This window comes from Ursus americanus, chromosome 21 (assembly GCF_024610735.1).
Source record: "Ursus americanus isolate L20-20 chromosome 21, mUrsAme1.1.p, whole genome shotgun sequence".
In the NCBI taxonomy this organism is placed as follows: Eukaryota; Metazoa; Chordata; class Mammalia; order Carnivora; family Ursidae; genus Ursus; species Ursus americanus.
The window spans coordinates 761,690-788,852 of record NC_142147.1 but is presented as its reverse complement, the minus strand read 5'-3'; the positions used below and the strand labels follow the sequence as shown (position 1 = coordinate 788,852).

Below are 27,163 nucleotides of genomic sequence, written 5' to 3'. Positions count from 1 at the left end.
CTTTCACGCTATTTTTATTGAACCGTAGATTATTGGAAGCAATTCTAGGATTCTGTATGGCTTCCCTCTTACCCTTTTCGGGACGACACAGTGTCTCGTGACTCCGCTCCCCTAATTCGCCAGGTCTGCGCGGGACATCGAGATGTTTCCCGGTCTGTGGCAGTCGGCAGGAGAGGGCCGTGAGCGTCTCCGAGGACACGGCTGCCGGAGAGGACTCGTTCTTTGTGGAGGTTGTTGGTCCGCCTCACAGCCACGACAGGGTGGGAGGCACGCAGCAGGCGGGCCGGACGCGGGTCCTGGGTTCAAAATCCCAGCTCCACCACATGGTAGGCGCGAGCGCGGACAGGTGCCGTGACTTCCCTGAGCCTGCCTCCTCGTCGGCGAGGCAGGTTCGGCGCAGCCCTTTGCCGGACGGTCCTACAGCCCCCTGCCTCGCCGCCCGCGGACCCCTGCCCGGAAGCACCCCCTCAGGGCGGCCCGGGGCCTCCGTGTCTGAAAGCCTCCGCGGTCGCCTTGCCAGGCCTGATTCTGCTTCAGAGCGCTGACCGTCGGCCTCAGCGAGCGGGGGCGGCGCGAACAAAATGCCACCGAATGGGGGGCCTGATACGCAACCACTGGCTCTCGCAGTCCCGCAGGACCCAAGTCCAACAGCAGGGCACCAGCAGGCCCGGCGTCTGCTGAGGGCCGGTGTCCCGGCCACAGGGGGCAGAGGAGGCAAGCTCTCCCAGGACTCACCAGGGGTCTGCCTCGCGCTCTCATCTATCCTGACTCCTTGGGAAGACCCCACTTCTTAACGTAAGGGGCACAGTTTCAGCCTATGAGCTCCGGGGGGACATGCTCAGTCCATCTCCTCACACGGCATATGCCTTGTTCATGTGTCCGTGTGCCCCCCACTCACTCCCCCCACTGCACCCGCCCCAGGGCCGTGCTCGAGCCGGTGAGCTACAGGGGGGCGGGGCTCTGAGTCTCTGTGTCTGGAACACGCCTGGGGTCAGGCAGGCATCGGCAGACACCCACCCAGCCGTCTGGCGAACTGCCACGAGGCCGAGGGGAGGCCATGGAAGCACTGAGGGCCTGGTGGAAACCCGCGCTGGGGGTCCTCTTGGTGTGTTTGGGGGCCAGGGGCAAGAACACAGGCACCACGGCAGTGCTGGGCAGGGGCTCCCAGGGGCTCCGAGGAGTCGTGAAGTTTACGGGAGGTGCTTCCTAATCCCCTCCCCCTTCGAAAATCCTATAGTCTGTTTATCACGGTTACACACAGTTTGCCGGACACCCTCCCCTTTCTGCTCAGAAAGGCGACGTTGCTTCCCTCCTCGTGCCTGCACAGCCTCCATGGGCGTCCCTGCCACGTGGTCTACTCCTGCGGTGGACACTCTGCGCTCAGTCTCTCCCTGCACACCCGGCCCTCCCGCCACGCCTTCCTGCACCCCCTCCCTCCCGCGGAGACTGGGCCATAGACTTGGTTAGGTCAACACCAACGTTTGCAGGGAGCGTGTACCTTGTAAATGTTTCCGCGAGCACGTAAGTGCTGTGGGGAGCGGCCTTCTAGAATGTGATCTCTCTGCCTTGGGGGCGCATCTTCCCGTTCTCGTTCTCCGTGTGAATCGTCACCCTTTCTCCTGATCCCATTTCTATGCGATTGTCCCTCTTCTACCCCCAAGCTCTCCCTCAGTTGTTCGGATCTCCTCTCAAAGGAGCACACGCACCACATCATCTGCTGGTTCCATCTTCCTGGGAATGGCCGCTCCCACCTGTCAGGTGGGGGTCCCCAGGAGGAGTGGGAGCAGGTCAGCGGGGAAGCCGGGATCGGACTGGGGCTTCCACTGGGCCTCTGGGCTGCTGCGCAGGAAACAGGCAGCCGCAGCACAGGGGGCGGGGGCTATCTCAGTCATTTGGAGTGAAGTAAGGGTTCCCGGGCCCCCCCGAGGGGGGGTGGCTGGCTCCTGAGGGATTTTGAAGGAGAACGGAGCAGGACTGGATGTGAGCTGGGAAGGAAGAATGAAGTCTGTACGACTGAACCCGCAGTCCGCTGGAGGATGGAAGCTGGAGACCAAGGCGCCAGCCGACTCCATGTCTGGTGAGGACCCGTTTCCTGGTTCATGGTCTGGCTGTGTCCTTGCGCAGCCAGAGGGCGGGGGAGCTCCCTGGGGCCTCTGTTGGTCCCTCAAGGTCTAAGCACCTACCAAAGGTCCAGCTGCTGATAGCATCACACGGGGGTTAGGTCCCAGCCTAACAATTCTAGGGGACACACACATTCAGCACATAACAGGGGAGACCCAGGTCAGGCGGGGCCGCGTCAGGTGTCTGACTCTCTCCAACACTCAAGTGAGCTGCCCGGCCTGTAGTTCGGGTCTGGCTTGAGCAGGCCCCCAGTTTACCCCCTGCTGCACTGCCCACCCTGCAGCCCACTGAGCTGCTGCGGGCCAGGCGCCCTCCCCGGGTCAGGAGCCCTCCCCGAACTAGGAGCCCTCCCCCCGGTCAGGTGCCCTCCCCGAACCAGGCGCCCTCCCCGGGTCAGGGTGATGAGGACACGGAATACACGTGAGGTTCAGTGGGGTGGAGTCCGGAGCCGATGACCAAGAAAGACTGCTTGAGGCGTCTTTGGTGCAAAATTGGTGGTTTATTAAAGCGCGGGGACAGGACCCCATGGGCAGAAAGAGCTGCTGCACCAGAGTTGTGAGGGGTGGCTGTTATATACCGCGGGGTTGGGGGAGGTCAGGAAAAAGGGAGGTTGAGGAAGTACTTTCATATGTTAAAGACTCACAAGATACGGAGGCCCTGCCATTGTCAGGTTAAGGTGGTTTTGTCCTCTAGCTAGGCATGAAAGTGAAGATGGTTGGGAACTTCCCGGAGGCTGCAGATCATAAGGACACTTATTGTATCTACATTCCCTTCCGGAAGCTAGGTTATTGGTAGAAATGCTTCGTTCTTGTAAACTGCTACGACATTTGTAAACCGAGGGAGACTTAAGTCTTGCAGGATTGTGGTGTCTGTAGGTTAACTATTTCTTTGTCCTTTAGGGCAGCCAGGAGTGCCTGAGGAATGTCACGTATGTCCAATGGGTAGGGGGGGTGCGGGGTGTCAGTTTCTGCTTTGTCCTCAGCTTGCCTCCGGTTCCCTCATCAGGGTGCCCTCCCCGGGTCTGGAGCCCGGCCCTCTGCGGCCCTCCGTCCAGAAGCCAGCCGCAGCCCTGCTGGTTCCCCTCGGTCTCTTATTTCCTCTCTCCCTCCCCGAAGCCGCGCTCATTTGTGAACACGACCTCCTGTTTGGGCCCATCTCCCTGTCCTTCCTCTGCCCTTTCCATCCCTCGGACTTTCTGTCCTCCCGGGAGGCCCGCCCGCACCGCGGCCGGAGCGGACTGTGGCCTCCGGCTGGAAACCGCCTCGGTGCGGACGCGGCGCGGCCCCACGCGGGACGGGGGGGCCAGGCAGCCAGGCCAGGCCCAAGCCGACACCCGGCTCCTCCGCGCCCGGAACCCGCCGGCCCCGAGCCGCACGCGCCGGAGGACGCGCTCTGGCGCCGGACGGGGGTGCGCGCGCAGCCGCGGTTCCGGTTCCGGACCGGCCGGTCGAGCCGCGGGAGGAGGAGCGCGCGCGGGAGGAGGAGGAGCGAGCGCCCCGCCAGCCGAGGTAGAGCCCGCCGCCCCCCTGCACCCCGCAGGTGTCCCCGCGCAGGGCTCCGCGTCCCGGCCCGCCCCGGTGGCCGCAGGTGGCCTGTGTCACGTGCCGTGTCACGTGCCGGGACCCCCCCCCCCCCCGACGCGGCGCCGGGGGAGGCTGTGCGGACGCGGGCGGGGGTCGGGCAGTCGGTCGCCCTCAGTCCCCGGGGCGCTTCACGTGCCGTGTCTGCAATAAAGTCATTTCTGTTCTGCTCGGGCCGCATCCCCGCCCGCTGTGCGCCCGAGTGGGGGGTGACCCTGCGCACGTGGGGGGCCCGGCCCCTTCCTGCGGCCCGCAGGGCTGGGGACGGGGGACAACAAAGGCACAGGTGCTTGGAAAGCCTTGTGAGCAGCCACCTTCTGGAGGGCAGGGGGAACCGTGAGCCGGGTGTGGAGGGTGCTGAAGACTGCCGGAAAGGGAAGGGGTGAGAAGTCAGAGCCGTCCTGTAGGGAGCTGTGGAAGCACAGCCCCCAGAGGGGAGATATTTGGGGGGGGGGGCAGGAGCAGCAGTGCTACCAGCGGGCATGGGGGGGGGCACTGGGAGGTGACCTGGGTGGAGAGGGCCCATGCCCCAGCGCCCTCTTCAAGGCTGACTCCGTCAGTGGAGTGAACTCTGGACCTGGGTAGCAAGCTTCATCCCTCCAGATGGCCCATTTGAGACGGTGTTTTACTTCCTAATGGGTTTCAGCACGTGTCTGTCCCCTTTGGCGTTGAGATTTGAATGTAGCGTTCATAAATGCAATGTGAATGTCTGTCACTTAAAAATATAACCTTGAAAACAGCCCCGAAACCGCAGGCATGGTGTTGAAATGAGTGCCTTCCAGTACGAGGAGCACAAGGTCCCCTTGCACCGGTCCACGGAGGCAGCAGACCACAGGAAGTGCTGGGCTCATCTTTATAGTCGGGTTGGGGGGGAAGGGGAGTCCAGCTGCTGTCGGCCCATCAGGTGCCATTTTATTCATTTTGAAACCAGCCACCTTCGTTTGAATGCAAGTATCATTCTTAGGAAGTGATCTGTGTTGCTGGGCTCCCCGGCAAGCCCTGTGCTAGGGATGGCGCAGCCATCGGCCCCCCTTCTGTGCATGCAGGGCCGTCCCTGCGCTGGCATGTGGCAGTCTTGTTATTACAGTCGGCGACGGAAAGGCTTATGCACATGAAGAAACTGGGAAGAGAGGAGCAGACGTCCAGGTGTGTGTTGAGTCTGAGACCACAGGTGCCCACCCTCCGTGTTGGGCAAGGCTTCCGAGAGACCCACGTGCTCTGGTGGGTCTGCCTGAGAGTCTGGATGGTCACGATACCCAGTGGTCTCTGGCCGGGCTCCTGTGGAATCTTGAGAGCAGCGTGTCCCCCCCTGGGAGAAGGAGGGCTGGCCCAGTCCCCAGAGGCAGGTTTCTGTGGTTTGGGGCTGACGCGCTCTGTCACAGCACCGCACGGTGACGCTGCTTATCCCCGGCCGGCTGGTGTGTTGAGAGCAGTTTTGTGAAGTTGGATAGCTGAGACAGGGAAAACCCGTGGCCTAATTGCATGTACTTGGTGGCCATGTTCCTCCAGGCTGTGCTGCTGGGGGCGAGGGGAACCCCACGACCAAAGGAGGCCCTGTGGTCGGAAGGTGGGGCCCTCTTCCTGAGGGGTCTGTGGGTCTTTCTGGACCTAGAGGTGTTCAGGAGGGAGACACAGTGATCTGCCCACCGATAGATGGATGTTTGCTTGTTCAAGGCAGGGCCCTGATCCCCTGACCTGGAAGATTTTAGCTCTGTTCTGCTTACGAGAGAGTGGTTTCAGGGTCACATACCTGAGTGGCATAAAGCTGTTTTGAAGGGATGGCCCCAGGCTCCCACGTGTTTGGTAGAAGAATAAATTAGTACGGCCTCTCTGGAGGGGACTCTGGCCGTATTTACGCAAACTGAAAGTTATTTTTGTTGTGAGGCCCCCGGTGGGCAGTGGGAGGGCCTCTTCTGGGCATCTGCTTCTGGACCTACCCACTGTGAGCCCAGGTGCACGTGCCCCGCGTCTCCTTCCTTCCCCAGCATTGGCTCAGCGGCTCCTCTCAGACAGCGGCAGCCCCGCTGCGCCTCCCAGGGAGGCGTGCCTGCAGCCTCCGGCGCCCCGCCTGACCCTCGGGCTGGTGGCCCCAAACGCACTGCCGCTGCGTGTGCGTGCTGTCCGTGCAGCGGGAGTGACGATGTCACCGTCCGCGCGAACTGTCTCTGAACAGGCGTTCTAACCCAGAGAAGAATGCTCTTCCCTCCTTGCTGTTTGCTTCTATCATTGGACGAATCGGAGGGCTACACAGTTACAAACACCTGTAGCTCCACCGTCCAGAACACAATTTTTTTATGCTTTCGTCTTTTTTGTGTAGAAGAAAATACTAATACTGAAGTTCAAGCATCTCCAGTTTAAAAAAAAATGATATTTATTAGGCTTTTTAAAAGTCTGATTATAGAAGTTATACACGCTCATTTCAGAAAAATTGGAGAAAATTGGGGCGCCTGGGTGGCACAGCGGTTAAGCGTCTGCCTTCGGCTCAGGGCGTGATCCCGGCGTTGTGGGATCGAGCCCCACATCAGGCTCCTCTGATATGAGCCTGCTTCTTCCTCTCCCACTCCCCCTGCATGTGTTCCCTCTCTTGCTGGCTGTCTCTATCTCTGTCGAATAAATTTAAAAAATCTTAAAAAAAAATTGGAGAAAATTGGGAAGTGCTAAGAAGACAGGAATCGCCTGCATCCCTGTACCCTCAGCAGCGCCTGGGTGTTTACCTTCACGTGCTTCCTTGGTGGTCTTGTAGGATGCCACGTGCCCTCCCCGGCTGGGCATCCCAGCATACCCTGACCTCCTCGGACCCCTTCTGGACCCTTTGGGTTAGACCTAGTTTTCAGTATCATAAATAACGCTGCTGTGAACAACCCTTCTGAGCATCTCTGATTGTTTTCTGAGGATACTTTTTTTTTTAAGATTATTTATTTATTTATTTCACAGAGACAGACAGCCAGCAAGAGAGGGAACACAACCAGGGGGAGTGGGAGAGGAAGAAGCAGGCTCCCAGCGGAGGAGCCCGATGTGGGACTCGATCCCGGAATGCCGGGATCACGCCCTGAGCCGAAGGCAGACGCCTAACGACTGCGCTACCCAGGCGCCCCTCTGAGGATACGTTTTAAAGAGAAAATCATGGGAACAAAGGGCTTGTATTTTCTGGGGGTTTTTGTCTCATCTTGTAAGTGACAGTGAATTATCCTTTTGGAGGGCTGAGTTGATGCCCCGGGGCCCGCCTAGCCAGAGGGGCTACCCCCAGGTCCTGGGGGCAGCCTGGGTTGTGGCTGCCAAGGCTTGTTGAGTTGACTCAGATGTCAGCCTCTCCGGGCAGCTCCCCTTCGTTGACGCTCCTCACTGCTTGTCCTACGGCAGAATGGGGGTGGGGGGGGACCAGCCAGGCCTGGGCTTGGATCACTGCTTCTCCTGTTATTTTATGGTGTCGGGGAGGTGACGTCCCCTCTTGGGTTCCCTAGGGGTTGTTGCTATGACTGCCTCTCGCGGTGTCCACCCCCAGCCCTGCTTATGGACTCCGTCGAGGCCCGACAAGGGAGGAAGGTAGGGTCAGCCCAGGTTTCCAGTTTTGTGTGGCGAGTGCTCGGGCTCCAGCTTCCCACCGCCACTGTCTGGCACAGGGCAGTGCTGCTCCTGGGGCCCTGGGAGAAGCAGGCAGCACCCTCCCCTCTCCCGGCGAGGGAGGCAGGAGAGGAGGCCCCTCGTAGGGTGGACGTGGACGTGGGCATGGATGAAAGGAGAGTGCCATCGATTTCTGCGGCTGCAGGCCTGGCACTGCCCCTCATGCCTCCCGGAAGCAGCAGCCGTGTCCGGGTACCCGGGTGCCCTGTTCCGTAGCACCCCAGAGAATGCTGTCCCCTCCAGCGAGCGCTCTCCCCAGCAAGAACCTGGCCAGAAATGCCCTGTAGCAGGTTTTCTGTTTGCCGGCTCTCTCTGTTTTGTTTTCCCCGCTGCCTGTAGAGCAAACAGAAGGGTCTTCGAGAAGTGAGGACAGGAAAGGTGTCACGGCTGCGCTGGTTTGCCCTTCAGAACTCACATTCTTTCTGAAACTGGCATGTCTGGCTGTGCTTATCCCATTTACTGTTTCCTTGCCATGTGTCAGGTTTCTTTATGGTAACTGAAGTCCAGAGGTGTGGAACCAGCCCGAATCCACCTCTGAACCCTGTGGAGAGGTCAGGACAAGGACACAGAGAAGTTGTAGGACATCACGGCTCTTGGTGACTGCCTCTTTCATCTGGAAATACCGTGGGTCTAGTGCCTGTGAGACCCGACTGTTCGCTGGAGGCGGTGGAGCATTGAGGAATATTCGCACAGGACCTCAGAGCAAGCAGCTGCAGCTGAGAGCGTCCTGGGAGGCCTGCGGGTCTGCACCCGTGTGGCCGGCGCCGGAGCCTGACCCCCGCTGGCCTGCAGGGAGACCGTGCCGAGCCCCGGCTGCCCCGGAACCAGCGCGCTAAGGCGTCGCGTTCAAGGCGGAGCCCGTCCCGGCGTCTTCCCGCTGCCGTGCAGCTTGTTTGTTTTGCTAGGTAATTACGAAGTGTTGTGTGTAATCTGTTCTTGAATTAAGAACGGAGAACAAAACTGTTCAGTGCGTATCACAAACAACACATTAGCTTCCCCTGTAGCAAGTTACTGAGAGGAAAGTGTGGATCTGTCGGGAGAGCGTGCGGAGCAGGGGGAGGGCGCGGGAGACCGAGCAGGAGGGAGGCAGCAGGGGTTCCTGGCCCCCGCCCCCCTGCCCGGGTCCTTCCTGAGTGTCTCTGTTCTGCTGGGCCTGGCAGAAAGGGGACAAGACTTAGAGCTTCTGTTTTGCCGTGTTGTTGGCTGGCAGGCGTCCCGTCAGCCGCTGGCATTCAGAGGTGCCCTGGGGGGTCCCCGTGCCTGGCACCTGTGGGAACGGCGGGCATGCAGTCATGAGGTGGCGTGGCTGCGGTCGCTGATGTGCTTGGCTGGGGGAGGGAAGGCCCACGCTGGGCTCTGTCTGTGACTTGGGGCTGAGCACCTTTGAGTTTTCTTTTGTGTGAGGTGGGGTCAAAGGTGGTTTCCTTGTTTACTGAGCTGGTGGTTGAAGGTGCGGTTGGGAGGTACAAGCTGCGTTGTCACCGTCGGTCGTCGGTGTTAGACACCCCCGAGGAGCAAGTGAGTCCACCCGTCAGCTCCTAGTCACGGAGCCCAGCAAGGGGCGGAGGCCAGGGGCTGCGCCCAGGGAGGGAGGCACAGGGACCCCTGAGCGCTGGAGGCGACGGTGGGGAAGCGGGACCCCTGAAGGAGCTGTGAATCCAGGGCTTTCAAACTAGAGCGAATGGTTGCTACCGACCTTACGGGCCGCCCTGGCTGCGGGAAGGAGCCTTCGGGCTCCTGACCTCTGGAATTGAGCGGTCCCTGCAGAAGCAGTCTTGGGAGTGTGCACCCATTCTTGCTGAGTGCCGACGCCCACGGCTGTCCCCTTGAGGTGCTATCCTGGAGCAGGACGTGGGCACAGAGCCGGACCGGCCCTCCAAGGCCCGAGCCTCGGCCCCACCGCGGGAGGCTGCCTGGCCCTGCCTGGCTCTCCCTTCGCTCGGCGCTCAGGAGATTGCAGTCGGGCGCCGGCTGGCCACAGCCCCTCCCGCAGGCTCTCCCTTCTTGCTGGCCACCTGGGGCCATATTTCAGTAGTTACAGTAGCAGGGGGAGGGGGAGGAGTCACGTTTCAGCCGAAAGCCAGACTGACACTCCGGGCACCCGTACACGCACTTTGTTTGAGACTCCGCATGCACCCCATTCCCGAACGCCCTCCCTGTGGGAAGTGTGTGGAGCAGAAGCGGCCCGAGTGTCTGGGCTGCGCATGCCGGAGCGTCCAGGCTTTGTCTGAGGGTGGACACAATGGGTGCTCAGCGGCCCCAGGGCTTTCCCCTCTTAGCCAGCAATTTTCCAGCTCAGATTTTTAAAAACCATTATTCAGAATTTAAGGGCACTGAATTTGCTTTTCCTTGGTTTTACCAAGTCTGTTGTTTTAGAATCTTGTATGTTTTTGAAATCCTTTCCGGAGAGTAAATAAAAGCTGGAATGTTGGACGGCGACTCTGGAAGCGGTCGTACTGTGTGTAGTTACCTGGAGAGGTTACCGTGTGAACGAAGTCGGGCAGACCCCGTCTGGCTGGTGTTGTCATGCTGCTGCGGGCGTGAGGGACGACCGGCGGCGGTAACTGTGGCGCTCCCCTCTCTTCCGCCCCGCCCCAGGTACGTCGAGCTGGATGAGCGTCCGGGATGCTGCCCCAGCCGGTGATGTCCTTCCGGCGCCTGCTCTGTGCTGTGGCCTCCCACCGGCCGGCTCCCCTGAGATGCGGAGGAAGCAGCCCCCTGCACACCGCCCCAGCCGCCTGTTCTGACAGGAGCGCCCCTGTGTTCACCCGCGCCCTGGCCTTTGGGGACAGGATTGCTCTTGTTGACCAGCATGGCCGCCACACGTACAAGGACCTGTACTACCACAGCCTCCGCCTGTCCCGGGAGGTGTGCCGGCTCCTCGAGCGTGCTGGCGGGGACCTGCAGGAGGAGAGGGTCTCCTTCCTGTGCTCCAACGATGTCTCCTACGTGGTCGCGCAGTGGGCCTCTTGGATGAGTGGAGGCATTGCTGTCCCCCTTTACAGGAAGCACCCCCAGGCCGAGCTGGAGTATTTCATCCAGGACTCCCGGAGCTCTGTGGTCCTCGCCGGCCAGGAGTACGTGGAGCTCCTGCGTCCGGTGGTCAGGAAGCTGGGGGTCCCACTGCTGCCTCTCCCGCCCACGGTCTATGGTACGGCGGCCGAGGAGCCTGGGGAGTGCGGGGTGTGGGAGCGGAACTGGAGAGACCGAGGCGCCATGATCGTCTACACCAGTGGGACCACGGGGAGGCCCAAGGGCGTCCTGAGCACGCACCACAGCATCAGGGCCATGGTGAGTGCTCGCGTGCCACCGTGCTGGGGCTTCTGGGGTGGTCTGTGTTGCCCTTCCTAGGCGACCGCCCACACAGCTGCGTTATTTACTGTCGTTTATACCGTTCCGGCTTCTGAGGTCGTGTGTGTATGTGATCCAGACTCTCGTACGCCGGGAGCAGTAAAATAAGATGAGCTGGGAGGTCAGTGCCGTTGAGTCTCAGCCTAATTCGGTCCCTACGGCAGGGTAAACTGAGTCCAGGCTGACTGCAGGCACGGCACCATTGATAGGTTCTCTGTCTCCTGCAAGACGTACTCTTTGTGTGGAGGGACCGTGTGTTGACTGGTACCTGTAAGGGGCGAGTATGTCGCTTGTTTGCCCGTAGCGGCCACGGAGGCGTGTGGGTGGCGTCTTCACTAGTGATCTTCAGAAGATCCCACTGGGCATGTTGCACGGTGCTTCGCGCGCAAGGCTCAGGGTGCGGCAGAAGCCCAGCTCCGGGTCTGTGACCTGTCAGCTGGGGTGGGGGAGGTGGCAGAGTCAGGCGGCCAGAGCAGGGTGGGCGATCAGACTCCAGCCTGCAGTCTGCAGGGGCCCCAAATCCCAGGGCCCAGGGAGTCGAAATCATGCCTCTGCCTGCCCCGGGGGAGAGCTACCGAGAGCACATGCGGAGGACCTGGGACGCTCGCATCACAGCCTTCACCATGTCCTGCTCTGCTCTTGGACGTGGCGGCCTGCAAGTGAGCCGACAGACCCAGGCACGTGGCCACCGTCCCCTTCAGATGCTGTGAAGGGCTGGGCGCCTGTGCGTGAGCCTCCCGCCCCGCTTCCCAGCTGGGGAGGCCCTCGCGGGCCTGGGGGCTTCCCTCCCGTCTGAGGCTGTGCTGTCTTCCCACAGGTGACGGGGCTGGTCCACAAGTGGGCGTGGAGTAAAGACGACGTGATCCTCCACGTCCTCCCGCTGCACCACGTGCACGGCGTGGTCAACAAGCTGCTCTGTCCCCTCTGGGTGGGGGCCACCTGCGTGATGCTCCCCGAGTTCAGCGCGCAGCTGGTAAGTTGGGGCCCGGCTCTCGGTGTGGCTGGACCGGGTGCCTTCCTCTGCGGTGCAGACTTAGCCAGCTGTGCGAGTTCTCTGTCGCTGTAACAAGCCATCCCGAAGTGGAGGAGCTTAAAACAGCACACGCCGATTCTCTGACAGTCGTGAAGTCAGAAGTCCGTCTCGCGGGGTGACAGTTGGGGTGTGGGCACGGCTGCTTGCGTCTCAGGAGCCTGCTGCTTCCTTCTTCTGGCATCTGGCGGCACGGCGCCCTTGCCTTGTGGCCGCCTCACCCCAGGTTCTACCTGCCTCCTGTGGACCCTGTGTTCACATCGGGTCCACCTGCGTGTCCGGGGTACCCTCCTTTATCAAAAGTGTGAACCCCATCTGCAAAGTCCCTTTTGCCACATGAGGTGATGTATCCATGTGGGTTAGAACAGGAGGTTCTGGGTCCGTTGCTCGGCCAGCACACCGGCTGTCCTTTGTTCTAAAGCGGGAGGTCCAGCGGGGGCCCTTTGTTGGTCCCCACTGTGCGATGTGTGCATCTTTGCAGCCTGTTCCTTCCCCGCCCAGTCAGGCCAACAGGGCAGGGCCTCCCCACTGCTGAGCAGACCGCAGCTTTGCAGGGAGGACAGACCTGGTCAGATGCCGACCTGCCGCTGGACGCTCTGTGAGCCTCAGTTTCCCGTCTGTCACGGTCAAGGCCAGGCTCCACACAGACCGCCCTTGGTGAGGGCTGCCAGGCATGTGTCCTGGGAGGCGCCGCCCTGCACGGCTGGCTGACCGCATTCGCTCCATGGGGAACTGTCTTTGAAAGAGACCCGAGATTTTTGCTGATTTTCACTATAACTTATGTGGTGAATAGAGCTTTTATTCATAGGGAAAAGGGGTTGGAAAGAAAATGTTTAGGTCACATCATACTAGTTCTCAAAATGCCAGATGGCCAGATGGACCGTCCCCCGCCGGAGGAGACCGAGCTCACGTTCCGGCAGGCGCTCACCTAGCAGTCCGGCTGCCCCTCCGCATCGGAGGGTTGGGAAGAGCGCCCAGGTTCCCTGCCCAGCAACTCAGAGCTTTGCATTTTAGCCACATGTACCTTTCCTCACGAAGGGGCCCCGAAAGCCAGGCTCCCTGATCTCCAGTGTTCAGCAGTGTCCACCTTCCCGTCTCCCAGAACGAGGGTGGGATCGAGGGCCTTAGGCCTCGTCCTCCCCTTGCAGCCCAGAGCCTTAACCCCTACGTGGTGTCGGGAATGGGAAGAGAAGGCTCTGGGGGCAGGCTGGCCTCATCCCAGCTCAGCTGTTCAGAGCAGCACAGCCCAGACAACCTTCCACCTCTCTGACCCTCAGTCTTGCGTTCTGGGAAAGAAGAGCAGTGCGAGCCCTGCCCTGGGGACGTGTGGGAGTGCCCAGCATACGGCGGGGCGTCGCAGCCAACATGGATGCTTCTCCCAGAAAGACAGAGGGTGAAGAAGGGGACCCTTTCTTCTCTTGCTCCTGCTAGAGTTTAAGTCCAGAAGGAGCTCGCTGTGTAGAAAAGCTGTGTGTGACCCCGTGAGCCTGTTTGCTGATAGCCGGTCGTAGGGGAGTTGAGAGGAGTAGCCATTGACAGCACAACAGAGGTGGAGGCCCTTGGGCCGAGGTGGTCGCTTCGGACCTGCCCCAAGAGCCCAGGGCGCAGCTCCGGGAAGGCTCTGGGCCTTCTGTCCGTTCCTTCAGCCGCCACACCTGCGCCTTCCTCTGTGTTCTTTCTGAGCCGCAGGGTCCCCAGTGGTTTCAGGTGAGCAGAGGATCTGCACCTTGAAGGTGCCTTTCAGGGCAGCAGGCTGGGTCACTGACCATGTCCTAGACCTAAAGGCCTCCTGGCAGGCCCGGTGCATGCACACGCCCCTTCCTGGCCAGTCTCTGACCCAGAACCCTGCTCTCCCCAGCCCTGACCAGGTGGCTGCCCTGACGTAGATGAATGGGCTGGGGGAGAGGGGGCACCTGAGGCTGTGGGCTTCTCCGCAGGGAGCATCTTGGCAGGGGCTGCAGCACAGGGGTCCCTGAAGAATGCAAACTGCCCCCTCCCCGAATCCTCCGTCCACTCGGAGGGCCTCCCAGGACCGAGGGTGCTCGGTGCAACAAAGCCGGTGCCCTGCTCTCGGCTCACCCAGCACAGCCCTTCTGGCTCCGGCCAGGCTTTCTTCAGGCTTTCTCAGGAGCCACAGCCGTGCTGCCCGGGGTCCCCCAGTCCTTGGCTTGGTTGCAGAGGCAGGAAGGGGCAGGGGCAGGGACAGAGCCAGAGCTCTGGAGACCAAAGCTTCCAGGTTCCCTTTAAAGAGAGGGAGAGGCCAACCCCACCCTGACGTGGAGCCCAGGGGCTGACGGCTGACGTGGTGGACATTGCGAAAGTCCCCCTGTGCCAGCTCCTGGTTTGAGAGTGACGTGAGTGCCCCTGGTGGATGTGGCAGGGATGCCTTCGGGGCAGCAGTATGAGACAAAGCAGGCCTCTTCTTCCCCAAACCGCAGACCCAGGAGCCACAGAGAAAGAACAGGAAGGAAGCGCTGCCCCCCACCCCCACAACCTGGGCCTGATCTCCGCGACAACCAACTCACCCGGACCTGGGACTCTCACAACCCGCTAACCCGGGCCTCGTCCCCTAGGGTGCTCCGCGCTCCCTTGCACTGTCCCCCTCACCTTCCCACGCTTGGGCCTCTCGGCCAGTAAGTCTGCCCGCAGCCCTGAGGCCCGAGGCCACTGCCCTCCTCACTGCAGCCCCGCTTCTGCCCCTGCCCCTGCGTTGTTCACCACCTCCGGCCAGGAGTCCTGCGCGTTTCTTCTCTCCCCGTGGAATGTCGCCCTTCTGTTCGTGGGCTGTCCCAAGGGCCTAAAGCAACAGGGTCCGGGCGTTCGTGGGTGACTGGATGACGCGTGGGCCTCTCGCACTGGCTTCCACACTTGTCACGTGGGCAACAACGGCACGCTGGCAGGCGGCAGGTTCAAAGCCTCTGCACACTGTCTCACTTCCCTTAGATACCATGATGGGCGTGTGGATTTGTGTCACAGGCATTTGGTGTGGGGGTGGTTGTTGGTTTAATAAAAGTTTCGCTGTATCAAGTTCACTTGAACAATCAGAATGTAATAGATACCACGTAACACAGTTGTGCGCTGAAAATCCATCATGAGGTTCCTAAAGCAGGAACTTCCCTGCAGAGCTCCTGGTTTGGACACATTTGTGTCTGTGAACGTCTGTGCACCTGTTAGCAAGATGTGTTCTAGGTATCAGAAGAGCCTCAGGTTTCTGGGGCGTCTAGAAATGCTCAGCAGTTTTTCCATATAAATGAACAGTGATTGCTGCTCTGCTTTACCCCATTGCGGCTCAGGACAGGCTTCGTAGCTTCTATTTAAGAAATCTGTGTAAAGTGGGAGCCAGGTTTCTGCAGTGGTGTTAGGCGACCTGGGGTCCTGGGCTCTGCATGTCACCCCACTGGGCCCGACATGGGCCAGCCGTGGGGTGACCGGCTCTCTGCACCCTGTGATGGGGACCAGTGAGATGGTAGTGACGTGAGGGCAGGCGGGAAGGTGGGTGGGCCAGCTGCCTGCCGTCGCAGCCTGAAGAACAAAGTGGCTGTTGGTGAGGCTGTGTCTCTCCCGTGTCTCCGTGGACTCCCTCTGGCCGAACCCCCAGGATCACCGCCTCTTATGGACGGGGCGATTTCTGCCAAAGGCACTAAATCAAGGTGGGGCCGTGGGACCTGCTGGGGACCTGCCAGCCACATGAGGCAGGAGGGTGCTCCCCAGAACCCCGGTCACGTGGGGTCGGGGCTCAGCCAGGCAGGCTGCTGGGATCACCACCCCTGCCCAGGACACTGTTTCCCTGGGGTAAACATGCTGGCCCAGGAGACTTGGCCCCAGACCAAGTTCATTCTGGGATCTGAGAAATTGTCATCTTGGTGAGGGTGGGTTAGTGACTTCGGGCAGAATGTGTGTCCAGGTGTCTGCAGAGTTGGGGGAGGGGGAGCAGAGCCGTGACACTCACGCAGGCCTCGTGTCGGAGCCACAGTGTGGGGGCCTCTAGGGCGGGGTGTGCACACAGACCGCAGGAGCTGTGTCCTCATTGCCCACTTCTGGCCGGTGCACCTCAAAACACAAGAACCGCTTTCTGTGTTGTTTAGGGTTACCAAAAAATGAGTGATGGTTTGATCCTTGGGGCCACTGCTTTAAGCTGGTGCGGCGTTCCCTGCAGTCCCCCACCTGCCTAGCAGTCCTGCAGTCCTGGGACGGACCCCGCTCTCCAGCCCTGGCGACACGGCGGGGCCCAAGGGCGGGGGTGCGAGTAACAGAGGCCTGGACCCCTCACACCCAGCGGCATCGTGGTGGGCGGCACCCCGACTCAGTAAGTTTTAAGCTCGCGGGGGTTCCTGTGTGCAGCCTAATCTGCCGGAACAGCTCGCGGAGAAGCAGGGCTCTGCGGTCTGGCTGCCCAGAAGTACTTTGCTAGTAAAGGCAGGGCCTGGGGAGGCTGGTTTTCTGCACGGAATCCCCAGATGTACGATTTTTAGTTCACAGATGAGTTGGGACAGTGTGGAGGAGACACTGCTGTTGGAAAGGTCGTGTTTCAGGACAGCAGCCGCCCCCTTTGCTGACTTGGGTGAATTCCAAGACAGGCGTCCTCAGGAGGTTGCATCTGGGTAGATGTCACCTGTGTGCTGGGGTCAGATGCCAGCCTGGAGGACGGGAGGACCGGTCAGCACCCTTCATTTGGCTGACCACCTGCCCCATCCTTTCTTTAGCCTTGTGTGCAAAGCCTGGGGACCACGTGTACCGCCAGGAGAGGAGGCCTGGCCAGGACCACGGCACCCCAGAGTGGATGGACAGCTCATGGGGCCTTTCCTCTGTTCTCTCATGCCAGGCAGCCTGTGAGGGAGGAACCCCTCCATGGTGCCTCCCCTGGGAACTAGGAGTCTGTCCTGTTGTGTGTCCTGTTGTCCAAGTGCTCCTGGTACTAGGCGAGCCCTTGGTGGGCAGAATGAGGTCTGGCCAAGGTGAGGGTGTTGTCAGGGCTCATCCGGCTGAGGGCTGGCAGGGTCTGCGCACAGGTGAGCCACACGTGTAAGTGCCACGTGGCATCGGCCAGCTTCTCCTTGGCCGGATCAGGACAGCCACACTCGTTTCAGCTGCCCTTCTCCCAAGGCCACACCTTCCCCAGGGACAGGCAGTGCCAGTCTGGGAGACCCACGTTTCTTTACAAGCTGGTGGGAAGTAGGAGGCCAGCCAGAATTTCCAGCAAATCTGCATTCCAGAGCTTGAAAGGGACCTGCAGGTTTAGTTCAGATCAGTGCTGTGGTGTGTGAGGGAGACAGAGCTGCGGGTCAAAGTCATGGTCACGCCTGGGCTGTGAGGGCCCGGTCAGGTGTCCTGTCCCACGGATGTCCTGTCCTTGCTGGGCTTGCTGCTCCACGGTGGTTTGGAGCCGTTGGGTCTGCTTCTCCTCCCCTCGGCAGCAGAAGGAAGTGTGGATTGCAGGAGCTCGCCACACCCATGTTTTATCTTCGCTGCTCGTTTCTCTGCTCAGTAATAAGAGAGTGGGGTCGTGTTCACCTAAGTGAACTTTTTCCGTCATCCCAGATGTTGACTGAATCAATTCTTAATATGTTGCTGATAATTACTAGTTCACTTCTTTGCCTGGAAAGAGTTGTACAAAACCAGTGTTAGGGGCCTTTAGAGAGATAACCTAATCTAACCCTTCATCAGGTCTTAAAACTCTTTGAAGTAGGTTATGTCTGAGACACCCGCGAGAGCGAAGAACGTAGTGTCCCCCAAACTGGAAACAACCCCGTGTCCTTGAGTGGCGCAGGGATAAGCGGTGGAACACAACGCGGCAACACAAAGACCAAGTGACAAGCCACGCAGCTCGAACACATCTCAGTGCAGTGCGATGAGCTGAAGAGCACCGGGGAGCACGTGCTGTCGAGTCCATTCCCACGAGGAGTACGTGGACTGCACGCACAGTGACAGAGCCGGGCCAGCATCAGCTCTGGTGGGTGCGGGGGGTGGGGCACTGAGGCAGGAGAAGACCTTCCGGGGTGATGAGAATGTCATCCGTCTTCATCTGGGTGCAGACAGCTGCACACGTGAGTCACAGACAGAGGCAGACGCCGCGTGCCTGATACACGTACAACCGAATGTGTGTAAATTATCGTCAGTGGGAGTGAGCGTCCCCGCTGGACAGACCCTGAGCACTAACAGCTCTAGGCAGTGAGTCAGCGCGTGCGGACAGCAGGTGCCCCTGCAGGACGACATCCACCACTGGGACGCTCCCCACCCCACAACAAAACAGAAACCCTGAATCTCATCTCTCAATCCAGCCACCAGTTCTCAGGAAATACAGGGGATAGGGAAACACGTTAAATGACACCATTGGGACACAGTGTGCAGGGATAGATTTTGCCAAGTCTCCAGATCCCACAGCCTGATTTCTTAAACAGAAAATGCTGGGGAAACACAGGGGGGAGCCTGCAGGTGAGGCCACCCAGGTGGGGTCTGCACCAAGTAGAAGGAGGGGCAGCGTGTGGATTGAATCCCGACACACTGGTGACGTGGGCAGCCCTGGCAGTGAGGACACTGCCGGAGACAAGACACCTGCCGTTCTTGCTCGGTACTCCCTGTGAGGATGGAGCCGTCACAACTCGAAGAAAAAGCATCCTTAGCTTTGAGAGATGCAGAAGTCATCTGGTATCTGGGATTCCTTTCAAACGACTCCTGACACAGATGTTTCCAGCTGAAACCAGAACGACCCTGAGCCAGGAGCTGCCAAGTGAATGGACTCGACAGCACGTGCTCCCGGGTGCTCTTGAGCTCATCACGCTGCACGGAGATGTGTTCGCGCTGCGTGGCTTGTCACTTGATCTGTGTGCTGCGTTGTGTTCCACTGCTTATCCCCGCTGCCACTCAAGGACACGGGGTTGTTTCCAGTTTAGGGGACATTCTGCACAAAGCTGCCGTGGACAGTCCCATAGGGATCTTTCTAGACGCCTGTGCTGGGTCTGTACCAGTGCCAGACGCAGCTTTAATTGTGGTGAGACTGTAGAAGACTTCTCCGAGGCGGCTGTGTGTTTTATCCCCCAGCAGTGAGGTTGTGCCATATTCTCACCCACACTAGGCGTTGTCACATGACTTCCAGCCACGTGAGGGTGTGCGGAGTGTGGCCGTGTGCTCCCGCTTACTTTTCTTGAGACGTGCTGCACATGCAGTGCGACTCACAGATCTCAGTGTGTAGTTCACCGTGTTGTGGTGAATGTGCGTGTGTGGGGCACACCAGGGCAGGGTATAAAGCGTTCCCAGCCAGCCGGAAGGTCCGCCGTGCCTCCTTCCAGCCGCTGCGCTGGAGACAGCCACCTGGTCGCGTTTTATTGCTCTAGAGCAGCTGATCTGTTTCTGAGCCTTGCCTGTGACGGGCCCACAGCGACTGTACTCCTTGTCTCACTGCTGTCCCCATAACATCTTTGGGATTTATCCATGTTCACGTGACAACAGTTAATTCCTTCTCATCACCAAGGGTCCCACTGCTGTTCATCTGTTTTCCTGATGGTAGACATTTGGGTGGTTTCCATTTTGGCTTTATGAGTAAAGCTGCCAGGAATGTTCCATGGAACTCTTTTTGCAGACATAAGTTTTCATTACCCCCTGCCCAGGATCGAATAACCGGGTCATGGACTTGTGTGTGTTTGACTTTATGAGACACGACTGAACTCTGGCTTCTGTTCTTTGCTTCTGTCAGCAGTGACGAGGGAGGCAGAGTTCCACCCCAGGCAATGCTCATTGTTGGGGTGTTTACATCTCAGCCACCCCCCTGCGTGTGCAGTGCTGCCTCACTTTTGTCATAAAATTTGCGTTTCTCTTGAACACTTTTTCGTGTGCTTATTGGTCAAAGAGCTTTTTAAATTGAGCTATCTTTTTGTTATTGATCTGTAGGTGTTCTTTATATAATCTGGGTAAGAGGCCTTTGTCAGAATTACACATTGTGAATCTTTCTCCAGTCTGGTTTTCGTTTCGCAAACCAGTGTCTTTTTTAACAGTGTCTTGTGATACAGAGAATTTTTACTTCCGTAACACTGATTGGGAAGCGGTGATGGTGTGGACATCATTGACTGACTCACAGTCTCGGGGAAAGCATTAACATTTCCCGTTAAGGTGATGCTAGCTGTTGGTTTTGTGGATGCATAGATCAGCTCGAGGACGTACCCAGCGCCTCCTTGTCTGCTGAGAGCTCTTAGAGGGGTAGAGTGTTTCAGACGGCGTGTCTACTGTGATGGTCACATGGCATCTACCCCTTTATTTATTTATTACTTATCTGTTTCCCCCTGTAGTCTGCTAATGCGGTTACTTACACTGATCAAAGTCTTTCATGTTTCTGGCTTCCTCGCCTTGCAGCCCTGCAGCAGACTTGCTAAGGTTGGGATGTATTGTCCTTTTATATATTGCTAGATTTTATTTGCTGGTACTTTGCTTAGGCTTTTGCATGTGTGTTTATGAGGAATGAAGTCTGTAGCTCTCTCGTGACCTCCTTGCTAGGCTCCTGTGTCGGGGCAGTGCTCCCCTTGCGAAGGGCTTCTCCCTGGGCAGGTTGCTGTGAGGCTGAGACTGTTCTTCCCCTGAGTGTTTGCTCGAGCTCACCGTGGAACCCATCCGGCCCAGACCTCTCCAGGAAGGCTTTTAATTAAGGGTTCAATTTCTTTAACGGGTACAAGACTTCTAATATTTGTATTTTGTTTCTTGTGTCAGTTTTGGTAAGTTTTCGTTTTTAAAGAAGTTCTCCAATTCATCACAATTGTGAAATTCGTTGTAATTCATAAGTTCTCTCCTTGTGCTCTCAGTGTCCTGGGATCTGTGGTGATGTCTCCTTTAGCTCTGACATGGGTGGTTTATGTTTCCCTTCTGTTCCCGTGCTCACTGTGTGTCTGTGGCTTTTCTCTAATGCACCTGTGCTTTTTGTGTCTTTGACCTCTGTTCTTTATTCCTTCCTTTATCTTCACGATGTGTCATCACCATTGTTGCTTTAAGCAGTCAGGACTCCGTGACTTCTACGGTGATTGACAGGCCTTTCCTTCTGTGGCGCGCCCCGTGTGCTTCTCTCAGCTGTGCCCCTCTTGGCTCGGCTCACCAGTCTCCCAGCTTGTTTCTCTTGAGTGTTCGCATTGTGTCTTTCTTACAGCTCTGTCGAGATGTAATTCACATACTGTGAAAGTCACTACTGTAAATGATTCAGTGATTCTTCATAAGTCTAGAGTTGTCCGCTGTTGTCTCACTCCCTGCTCTCCCGCCATCCCTGGTGACCACCATCGGCCTCTGTCTCTGCACAGTCCCTTTCCTGGACGCTGCATGTACACGGAGTCATACAACTTGCAGTGTTTTATGTCTGGCTTCCTTCCTTCTGCCAAACATGTCTGAGTTCCACCCGTGTTGTAGCATGTGGGGCGGTGTTTGCTTTCCCTGATCCTGAAGAGCATCCGTTGTGTGGCTGCACATGCTCTGTTTGCCCCCAAGCCCTCTGAAGGGCTGTGGGTTGCTTCCGGTTTTTGTCTGTTAAGAATGATGCTGCTGTGAAAATTTGCGCCCAAATCCTTGTGTAGACATGCTTTCATTTACCTTACAGAGATACGCAGGAATTGAATTGTCAGATTGTGGGGCAAGTTTATGTTTCGTATTTTAAGAAACTGCCAAACTGTTTTCCACATTGGGTTGTTTACATTCTCTCCAGTGGTGTGCAAGGACCCTAGTCTCTCCACGTCAGCGCCAGCCCTTACTGCTGTTAAGTTACTGTAATGGTCATTCTGGAAGATGCAAGGTGAGATCTACTGTGGTTTCAATTTGCATTTCCTTTTATTTTTAAAGATTATTTATTAGAGATAGAGAGTGTATGAACAGGGAGGGGCAGAGGTAGGAAGAATCTGGAGCAGATTCCACACTGAGCCCAGAGCCCAACGCAGGGCTCACTCCCGCGACCCTGAGATCACGACCTGAGCCAGAAGGAAGAGTCGGATGCTCAGCCGACTGTGCCACCCAGGTGCCCCTCGATTTGCATTTCCTTAATGACCAGTGATGTTGAGCATTTTTTCATGGTCTCATTTGCATCCATCTGTCTTCCTCGATGAACTATTTAGAGCTTTTCCCATTTTCACGTTGGGTATTTATCTTACTGAGTTGTAAGCGTTCTTTGTATATTCTGGATATAAGTCTTTCATCAGATAGATGGTTTGCAAATATTTTCTCCCAGTCTGGCTTGTCTCTTCATTTTCTTAATGGTATCTTCTGAAACACACATTTTTAGTTTTGACAAAATCCACTCTATGAGTTCATTTCATAGATCATGCTTTTGGTGTGATATCTGAGAAATCTTTCCTCACCAAGATCGTGAAGATTTTTTCCTAGAAGTTTTACAGTTTGAACTCATGCATTTAAGTCTCTGATTCAGTTTGGGTTAATTTCTGTATGTGGCGAAGATGTAAAATGCATCTTTTTGCAGGTGTGTGTTCAGTTGTCTCAGTGCCATCTGTTAAAAAGATTATTCTTTCCCCAGCTGAAGTGAGGGCTCTCTTTTGTCAAAAACCAATTGGCCACAGGGTGCTGGGTGGCTCAGTCGGCTGAGTGTGTGACTGTTCGTTTCAGCTCAGGTCGTGATCTCAGAGTCCTGGGATTGAGCCCCGCACTCAGCAGGGAGCCTGCTTCTCCCTCTCCCTCTGCCCCTCCCCCCATGCTCGCTTGCACTCTCTCTCCCCCTCCAAGATAAATAAATAAATACGTGGAATGTTTATAAACAGACACACAGGGGGCTGTGCATGTGTTGGTTGATTTCTGGGCTCTAGTCGGTCCGTTGACCTGGGGGTCTGGTCTTATACCCGTCCTGCGCTGCACTGGTCACTCCTGTTTCAGAGCAAATTCCAGTGATGCGGGGTGTGTGTCCTCCACGTTCTCCCTTTCGCACTCGTTTGGGCTCTTTAGGTCTTTGCCCTTCCGTGGAGTGCTGGGTCAGCGTGTCAGTTTCCGCAGCCAGCACTTACTGCGATTCTGGGGGGAGTGCATTGACGCTGCAGCTCGGGTGGGGAAGACGTGCCGTGTGGTCCGTGGTGAGGCCGCCGGCCACGGACGTGGGGTGTCCCTGCCAGGCCCACAGCTGTGTTGTACTGGTGCTTCCTCGGACACCCACACGTTGCCCACTCTGCTCCGTCTCCTGTCTTGTCCTGCCCCCTCCGGCGTGGACCTCCTCCGTGAGCCCGTGTCTGACTGCTTCTGCGCTTTCTTCTGTGTCTGTCCAGTGAATTCACGACTTCAGACAATACGTCTCCTGTTTTGTAATGGTTCTTTTTTGTATTTCCACTTCTCCAATGAAATCCTTGAGTTTCCCGCATTTTGTTCATCTTTTCTCCTAAAATCCATGGGCCTGTTTGTTATAATTACCTTGAATCCCTTGTCTGATAATTCCAACATCTGGATCTTCCGAGGGTCTGCTTCTGTTGACTTTTTCTCCCCAATTATGGGTCACCTTTTCCTGTTTCCCCACATGCTTTGCCATGGGGGGGGGGGTGCTGGCTCTTGTCTTTTAAAGAATGGTATTATTTCGCTGGAGAGATACTCTTGCCCTCCATGCGGCCCCTCCACTTAGGGGTCGGGGTGTGTGGGACTGGCCCCTCGAACGCCACGGGGCAAGGTCTGTGTGTGTCCGGGGTGCCGAGGCTCAGTCTGTGCGCATCCTGACCGGAGCTGACCCGGCAGCGCTGTGGCGAAGACACCACAGAATGAGGGGCCGTGCCAGCTTTCCTTGAGGACGGGGGTAACACCCGAGCCCTGCAGCCAGCAGGGCGCGGTGAGGAAGATCAGTTACCAAACGGAATACAAAATTCACGTGGCTTTTTCTGACACAACCGGACGGTCGTGCGTTCGCTGTCTCTGCGTGCCTGCCAGCTGGCCCCGTGCTGACCCTCAGGCTCGCAGGTGTCACTTGGGAGAGTGTGAGGTGCGCCCTCTCTCCTGACAGCAGGTCCGAGGCCGGAGCCGTGCCCCTGCTCTCTCCCTGCGGGGCTGTCCCTCCTCACAGGTCACCCTGCAGCCGGACACCAGTGTCCCCGGCACAGGGCACTCCCACGGGAACGGCCAGAGACCGTGTCACCCAAGTGACACGCCTTGTAGTGGGGGCTGCGTCCGGGCCCTTAAAGCTGAAGGGAGGGAGTGGTCTCTGTCTAAAGAGCCGCGTGGGAGCCGGGCGTGTCTGCGTGTCTGAGCGTGTACGTGTTATCTCACTGTCCCCGTATCCCTCCGTCTTCCTTTCTAGGTTTGGGAAAAGCTCTTAGGTTGTGAAACTCCACGGATCAATGTCTTCATGGCAGTGCCTACGATCTACGCCAAGCTGATGGATTATTATGACAGACATTTCACCCAGCCTCACGTCCAGGATTTTGTCCGTGCGGTTTGTGAAGAGAAAATTAGGTAAATGGAGACAGTCCGCACTCCTGCCCAGAAAGCCTTAAAGATCAACTAATATCACATATATTTAGCAAAACAGTCCCAAGTTTTAGGAAGCAGTATTTTCCACCCCCTTTAAAGCATATAGTGAGCTGTCGGTGTTTTCTGCGTGTCCATGCGTATTCTCTTTCTTGAGTCTGTCCAGGCACATCTGTCTGTCAGTCTGTCTCCATCTGTCTTGTGGTCCAGTCAGAAGGACGAGGGCTCGCTCCCATTCGTTCTGGCCCTCGAGCCCCCTGCCCCGCAGAGCACCCCCACCCCTGCCCTGCCGTGTCCCTCCCAGACCCGCTGACGAACACCCTTCCTGACACATGCGCTGGGTCTTCCGGGTCCTTCCGTGGCGTGAGGCTTGGTCTGCTTTCTCTCACAACCCTGCAGACACAGATTTTCACGCAAGTCTGAGCCCGGAGAGAGTGCACACCCGAGTGGGTGGCTCGGTGGGTTTTCATGGGACCAGAGACATGGGACACGCCGTCGGAGGCAGGCACAGCCTTTCTTGGCACACGGAGCGAGCTGCCTGGCCGGCGTGGACGGGGCGCTCTTGTGTGCGTCATGCTGATGTGACAGGCGTCACCCCCGCAAGCCCGTCGGCTGTAGCGGCGCTCGGCTGTGGGCTGTCTCCTCTCCTGCTCCCCAGACCCGGAAGCAGTGTGTCCACAAACCAAATTCTTACTCTTATTGCTGTGATTTAGGGCTGTTTATAGACAGCGTGCTAGTCGTGTGCAAAGAATGCCTCCAAAGACCCTAAAATTTTTATTTTACCTCGGGTACCTGTTCCTTTTAAAGACGTGTCTTACTGTAAGGTGCACCCAACAAATTCTTTTTAAAAGAACAGAGTTACAGTGTAGTCCCGGCTGGCGTTCTTGTCGTGAGCGCGAGCGTGAGGATACTGGTGTTGAACGCAGACTGCTGAGCGTGTCTGGTTTTTGCCGCCGGACAAGGGCCGCCTCCGAGACGCTAAGGCTGCCTGTGTTGTGCTGCTAGGTTGATGGTCTCGGGGTCGGCCGCCCTGCCCCTGCCTGTGCTGGAGAAGTGGCAGAGCGTCACAGGCCACACGCTGCTGGAGCGCTACGGGATGACGGAGACCGGCATGGCCCTGTCCAACCCCCTGACCGCCACTCGCGTGCCAGGTACGAGCGGCACCGGCCGGCTGTGTCCTCTCCCTCCGCCCCGAGCCATCCGCTGGGCCGGGCCAGGGAAGACGCTGCCCTGCGGGGCCAGAGAACTTTCTTGGGGCGCCAGCCAGGCAGCTGTGGCCTATCCCCCGTGGGCTCATGTTTCTCCCAAGTGGCCGGTCAGGGGTGGGACAGAAAGGTGTTCTCGATACCAGGGTCCTTCCCAGGTGACAAGTGGGAAGAATGGGAAGAACCAGGATCCCTGTGCTCAGCAGAGTGCCTCCTGGGGCGGGCGCTGCTTCCGTGCAGACCAAGGAGGCCACTGGCCGGAGCCTCCCGTCCGGGGACCCGGAGCCATGTAGGGTGAAGGGGCAGCGGGTGACGGGGCCCTCCACGTGTCTGGATGACCGTCTGCTGCAGACAGGGCTTCCTGCCCTGGGCTTACCGTCCAGCCTTCTCTAAGACGTTCCACTGACTTTAACTCAGACTTTCACGTCCTGGCTCCTTAGCAGGGAATCTGCCAGCAGAGCCAGGTCTAAGGTGTGGATGTGCCCTGCTCTGTTGTCGCCGCTCTCCCAGGCTTCATGAGACAGTCCCTCCCGCGGGTCCGAAACACAGGAGACGGGCCATTTAGAAGTCATAGCAAAACAACTCTGGCTCTGTGATTATACCCCTGTGTCCGTGTGTCTTGCACATACGGTCAAGTTCACCCTTCCCACGTTCAGTTCCGTGAGGTTTTGAAAACACGTAGCTGACCACACACTCGAGACCGGAAGGGTCTAACGGCTCCGACCCTCCCCTTCTACGCCCTCTGCATCTCTCCCACGCCAGGCCAGGCAGGTGTGCACCTGCTTTCTCTTCTTGTGCCTTTTCTGGAATGTCGTACAATGAATCCTACAGGATGTGGCCTTTTGGGTCCTTTAGCGGAACGTGTCTGAGGCTCGTCCGTGGGGACGTGGGTTCCTTTCCCTGGCTGAGTAGGATTCCACGGTCTGGACAGGCCACTGTTTCTTAGCCTGCTCCCCTGCCGAAGGACACTGGGTTGTGTCTGGTTTGGGACGGTTACCGGTGCAGCTGTTGGAAACGTTCGTGTGCAGCTTCTCTGCAAACATGCGCCTTTATTTCTCGTGGGTCAGTACCCAGGGTGGGGTTGGTGGTCTCCCCCAGAAGCGGCCACACTGTGTCCAGAGCAGCCCCTGATGTGGGGGTGACCTTACCCCGTTGACAGAGGCTTGAGGCAACCACACAAGCTGTCCGGGTCTGCATGCCCGGCGTGTGACCGAGCGGACATTCATACTGTTGCACTGGGACGCTGCTTTGCCGGGAGCACAGCAGCATGGCCCAGTTTGGGGGAAGAGAGAGGGGCACAGAGATGCATGGGGAACCTTCTGGGCCTTCATTAGAAGAGCAGACACAAGGCCTAGAGCCAAGACCAGGAGCCAGGACAGGATGGCAGGCACAAGGGAGGCCTAGCTGGGGACTCACCCCGGGTGGTGGAGGGAGAACCCCCAGGTGAGTGGGAAAAGCGCCACCCTGGAGAGAGGTCACGCAAGGGTCCCTAGCTGACCTGGCCTTTTCCAGCCCCCCCATGAGGAAGGTAGAACTCAAAGGCTCTGAACCCCAAAGCTCATCGGGCAGAAATTCTTGAGTCTTAGATTGTGGCTGCAGCTCTCACCCGCCCTCAAGGGCACCGGCGGGGACAGTCGCTCTTCCCACCTCAGGATCAGATACCGGTGACCTCGTCTGCAAAGCAGGCCGCCAGCAGTCGAGTGCAATGCTAGTTCTTCGGTTTGGAAAAAAGCAAAGTGGCATCGTTTCTGGAGAAACCTGGTTGAGGACTTTCCTTGGCACTTTTGGGTCTTGTCCGTGAGCCTCAACGCCTGGGCTGGGCTCACAGTGCGCGTGGGACACGGCCG

At 57.9% G+C, this 27,163-nt stretch overlaps 1 protein-coding gene across 4 annotated transcripts in view; it reads left to right on the top strand.

Moving 5' to 3' along the window:
• The first annotated feature begins 3,523 nt into the window (after positions 1–3,523).
• ACSF3 (acyl-CoA synthetase family member 3) overlaps positions 3,524–27,163 on the top strand; it is a 52,210-nt gene continuing 28,570 nt past the window's right edge. The window contains exons 1-7 of one of the 4 annotated variants that reach the window (XM_087870368.1): positions 3,550–3,629; positions 6,636–6,870; positions 7,804–8,227; positions 9,921–10,613; positions 11,491–11,646; positions 23,942–24,096; positions 25,117–25,262. In XM_087870368.1, coding sequence (XP_087726494.1) covers positions 9,948–10,613; positions 11,491–11,646; positions 23,942–24,096; positions 25,117–25,262 — 1,123 coding nt within the window. In that variant the 5' untranslated portion in view covers positions 3,550–3,629; positions 6,636–6,870; positions 7,804–8,227; positions 9,921–9,947. Of the gene's footprint in view, positions 3,630–4,216; positions 4,848–6,635; positions 6,871–7,803; positions 8,228–9,920; positions 10,614–11,490; positions 11,647–23,941; positions 24,097–25,116; positions 25,263–27,163 lie in introns of those variants that run through there. The other 3 variants (XM_045772663.2, XM_087870369.1, XM_045772664.2) reach the window with 3 other exon arrangements.